The following is a 5,373-nucleotide window of genomic DNA, read 5'->3' as shown; positions in this document are numbered from 1 at the left end:
AAACTAAGACTGATGAAGAATTACTCGCTATGAACGCCATGCGGTTGAGAAATTTTCTGACATTAGATTGACATTTGGCAAATGAAATAGTTTTTGATAATGAAGAATTTGCCAACAAAACAGAGATGGGCCTTTTTTTTCCCTCATCTGTCATTTTTTATCTTTTTTAACTGTTGGGTTTACTTATAAGTTTAACTAATATATATATATATATATATATATATATATATATATATATATATATATATATCATATGTGTATATATATATATATATATATATATATATATATATATATATATATTTATATATATACACCTATATATATATATATATATATATATATATATATATATATATATATATATATATATATATATATATACATACATACATGAGAGTTGTTATGCAATAGGTGTTTTTATTGGGCCAATCTTAGGGGTTTCCCTACGTAGCACACATTCTGCAGTAGCTCACTTTGAAATGCCCTTGGCCGTAGAGATTCAACCTAATTCCTCCATTGAAATATAGAAGTGACTAATAATGAGTTTTGTCTTTTTATCCGAAAACATCTTCTGTTATCGGAGACGGTTTAATGTGAAAGTACCATTAGAAGCAACACTAAAACAATGTGAGGTCATAGGCAAGAATTTCGTATAGGAAAATACTGACAGGATATAAGCTGCACCTTCAGTAATTTATTGCCAGGCAACATTGCGCTTGGAATTTCAGCTGAGCCGGGGTTATTCTACATCTGGCAGCCAGTGGCATGTACGTCATTCTTGCGTAACTCTTCAATTGTCTCGGCATTGCGAGAAAGGATAGTCTCGTATACTTGTAGTTGTGTCGCTGTGTTCATTCGTCTCCTGGGCCTGGCTGCTGTTGGATGATCATAACGTCCCAGAAATGACATCAGGAGGCAATCAAGGGTGGCTTGAGTATATGCTCATACACTACCGGTAGGGAAGTGTTGATTTTACAGTCATCTTCATTTTGAAATTAACAGATATGCAGAGGCGCGGTTAATTTAGTTATAAATTGTTATTAACGTCTTGTATTTCACTAGTTTTCGCAGTCAACAATTCATGAGTGGAGATTTTATTTTATACTTCAATATTTGCTTAGTGCTTTTAATGTTTTATTGGTCTGAATTCGAATTGTAGCCAACACTTGGTTTTATTATTACGGCTTATTTGCCTTTATAGTCATTATTATTATTATTATTATTATTATTATTATTATTATTATTACTTGCTAAGCTACAACCCTAGTTGGAAAAGCAGGATGCAATAAGCCCAGGGGCTCCAACAAGGAAAATAGCCCAGTGAGGAAAGGAAATAAGGAAAAATAAAATACTTTAAGAACATTAAGAACATAGCTTAGAATGAAAATTTCCAATATAAACTATAAAACTATAACAAAACGAGAGGAAGAGGAACTGGATAGATTAGTGTCCCTAAGTGTACCCTCAAGCAAGAGAACTCTAACCCAAGACAGTGGAAGACCATGGTACAGAGGCTATGGCACTACCCAAGACTAGAGAGCAATGGTTTGATTTTGGAGTGCCCTTCTCCTAGAAGAGCTGCTTACCATAGCTAAAGAGTCTCTTCTACTCTTACTAAGACGAAAGTGGCCACTAAACAATTACAGTGTAGAAGTTAATCCCTTGAGCGAAGAAGAATTATTTGGTAATTTCAGTGTTGTCAGGTGTATGTGGACAGTGGAGAATGTGGAAAGAATAGGCCAGACTACTCGGTGTGTGTGTAGACAAAGAGAAAGTGAACCGTAACCAGAGAGAAGGATCCAATATTTCAAGTAGTAATGCGATTCTTTTTTGCTCGTCAATATTGTGAGTTATACAATCTTTCCTTTGTAAAGAAACAAACCTGGAACAAAAGATCCCGAAATGAATCCATCATCATTTTATTCGAAATTTGGACTTTATAGTTTAAAGTATCCTAATATTTTGAGTAAGAACATGAAGTAGCATGTCTACTATATCATGATCATAAGTATATGTATACAGGAATGGTATATGCATACAGGGGACCTAATAACGAGACAATCACAAACAAGGAAGCAATTAAAGACCTTGGTGTAATGTTAAACAGGAATATGTTATGCAACGACCAAATAGCAACACTGTTGGCTAAATGTAAAACAAAAAGGGGAATGTTATTCAGACACTTTAAAACAAAAAAAGCTGAACACATGATTATGCTTTACAAAACTTATATACGTAGTACACTCGAGTACTGCAATATGATATGGTACCCACACAACCAAAAGGATATTGCACAAATAGAGTGTACAAAGGTCATTTACTGCTAGAATAGAAGAAGTTAAGGACCTTGACTATTGGGAAAGACTGCTATTTTTTGAATTGTACAGTCTAGAAAGGAGAAGAGAACGCTACATGATAATACAAGCTTGGAAGCAAATCGAAGTAATTACTGAAAACATCATGGGGCGAAAAATATCAGAAAGAGCAAGCCGAGGTAGATTTATAATGCCCAAAACTATACCAGGAAAACTAAGGAAGGTGCACAGGACATTAATCCACTACGCACCTGCGTGGATAATGCAGCGACTATTTAATGCGCTGCCAGCTCATCTAAGAAACATGCCAGGAGAAAGCGTAGATGTGTTTAAGAATAAGCTCGATAAATACCTAAGATGCATCCCAGACCATCCAAGACTGGAAGATGTAAAATACACCGGAAGATGCATTAGCAACTCTCTGGTAGATATACAAGATGCCTCACACTGAGGGACCTGGGGGAACCCAAACATAGAATAAGATTTAAGATTAAGATAAGATTTCTCTCTCTCTCTCTCTCTCTCTCTCTCTCTCTCTCTCTCTCTCTCTCTCTCTCTCTCTCTCTCTCTCTCTCTCTCATGTGTTTTATCTTTTTGAGATTTTGTCAAGAAATCGGGTTGTTAATATAAGATCAGAACATCTGAGTATAAAGAGCACTGGAGAGCACAAACCAAGGCAGCTCAGTTCCGCTATCATAATCATAGCCTCACTAGACCCCTGTTTATTTGTTTGGGGAGAAATATCCAAATTGGTCCAATCTCGCAATAGTGAAGAAAATCTAATCACGTTTAATTTGTCCAATTTTTAATATGTCCTGAAATGTTCATCAAAATTTGTTCGTAACTTTTTTAGTTAGGTTGGTGACAATCAAACAGACAGGTGAAAAAACTTCTTTTGCAGAGATAATGAATTTTTGTAAAAGAAAGTTACAGTAGACTCATGTCTGTGCACTTTTTCTAATATCACATCTATAGGGTAATGATATTCAGACTAGTGTTACTTAAAAGAATAAGTGAAAAACTTGATAATGCAATCTTCCCTATTACATTAGAGTCATTTTTTCTTATTTTGAGTTACGTTAACTAAATATAGCCCATTTGACTGTAGTTGCACAGTTAGAATTCCTGTGAATATGGTCCTTTGAAAATCTCATGACCTTTTGTTACCTTGATTGACTTGAAATATGGGTAACAATACAATAGAAGATCGATGCAAGACTAGTCTTGTTATGGCCAGACAAAGACTTTCGCTACATTTAATTAAATGTCTATATAGCTAAATATACTTCGAAATATGATTTCCTTGTGCGAGTGAAACATGGAAATGGCAATTCTACCATATTCGTGCTTGCTCATTTCTAAATGTTTTATTGTGGATTCAGCTTAATTTTGGAAGCATAATCAGATAAGTAAAAAAGTGTTCGGCTTGAAATACTTAGTGAAAAGAATATCTGTCCCTGTTTTATCTTGTGTATTTGATTTAAGTTATTTAAATCTCTTGAGTTTATAACACTGTAACTTTCATATTCAGTAACTTGAATATTTTGAACTTTGTTTATTGAAGAAGAGAAGGTGAGGGAATAGCGAACAGACTTTATCTATGTCTTTCAATGACGGCTTTGCAGTGTAGATTGATATTTCATTCTTGACTACACACACACACACACACACACACACACACACATATATATATATATATATATATATATATATATGTATGTATATATATATATATATATATATATATATATATATATATATATATATATATATATATATATATATATATATATATATACTATCCGGGTGGGAATATCTTAACGTGGTGAAAGGGTTTGTGTATCGCCATGATCAGCAAAACTATACTAGTCATGGCCACCTATACTTGGTTGGTTTGCTATGAGCGATCAGGCAAAAGTCTCCCACTATCACCAATTAGCAGTTGGCCAGCGTGGTGATGAAAACTGACCAAACCCCAGACATGAATAAGAATATATCTGAGGCCTTTGTCCTACAGTAGACTACAAACGGCTGCATTTTTTTCTGTTCTTGATATAGCCTATATACAGTATATATATATATATATATATATATATATATATATATATATATATATATATATATATATTTATATATATATTTATATATATATATATCTCTATATATATATCTATATCTATATATATATATATATATATATACAGTATATATATATATATATATATATATATATATATATATATATATATACATACATATATATATATATATATATATATATATATATATATATATATATATATTATATATATATACAGCATACCAGTATATTTTGCCTGATCTTTTACCATGGTCTTTCTAACGGGGCATCTTGCAGCCATTGTTGTGGTGATCCCCACTGCATGTAATGCACTTATGATTGTTGCCATTAGTGCACTCTGTCCAATAATGGTCTTCAGAGGCACAGACTGAACAAATCTTATAAGTGGAAGACTTAGGGCAATCTTTCTTAACGTGGTCATATTTTTAACATCTCATGCACTGGGACAGTGAGATGTAGATGTCCTGTTGCAAAAATCTAAGGGGGGAATGACTGTCCAGAGATGAGAAGTCCCTTGGGTAGGCAATCTCTCACCATCTGTACTGTTTCCAGCTCGATCTTAAAGATTTTACTATCTGCCTGGGTAACCACTAAGGTCCTCAGGGCATTCAGATGAGGGGGCTCCAGTAATTCGAATTTCTTACGCAGGAAAACTCCCTTTACTTTAGGGTGAATTATCTTTTCCACTGTTGTTTTATCTGCAATTGCATAGAAACAGTTATTAGCCTTTTCTAGCTTATGGATGAATAATGAGTTATCCTGGAGGATACCCCATATCTCTAGTCGACGGGACTCACTATCAGTTCCCTGACTAGTATCTTTGATCTTCACTTTCCCCGTTGTGATGAAGAAAAGAGAGATCTAGACATTTAAGTATTTACATTTAAATATTTCGAATAATTATTGAAAAATCTACTGAGGTTGCACTTCCTATTTGAAAAATCTTAAGGGGTA

At 33.6% G+C, this 5,373-nt stretch overlaps 1 protein-coding gene across 1 annotated transcript in view; it reads left to right on the top strand.

Annotated features, from left to right (window-relative positions):
- The first annotated feature begins 810 nt into the window (after positions 1-810).
- Positions 811-5,373, top strand: part of LOC137642624 (delta(24)-sterol reductase-like) — a 38,384-nt gene continuing 33,821 nt past the window's right edge. The window contains exon 1 of the mRNA XM_068375334.1: positions 811-958. Within this exon, the coding sequence (XP_068231435.1) occupies positions 906-958 (53 nt within the window). The 5' untranslated portion in view covers positions 811-905. The remainder of the gene's footprint in view (positions 959-5,373) is intronic.

The sequence above is a fragment of the Palaemon carinicauda genome, chromosome 6, assembly GCF_036898095.1.
Source record: "Palaemon carinicauda isolate YSFRI2023 chromosome 6, ASM3689809v2, whole genome shotgun sequence".
NCBI lineage: Eukaryota > Metazoa > Arthropoda > Malacostraca > Decapoda > Palaemonidae > Palaemon > Palaemon carinicauda.
The sequence above is the reverse complement of the archived record's forward strand: the minus strand, read 5'-3'. Positions and strand labels throughout refer to the sequence as shown.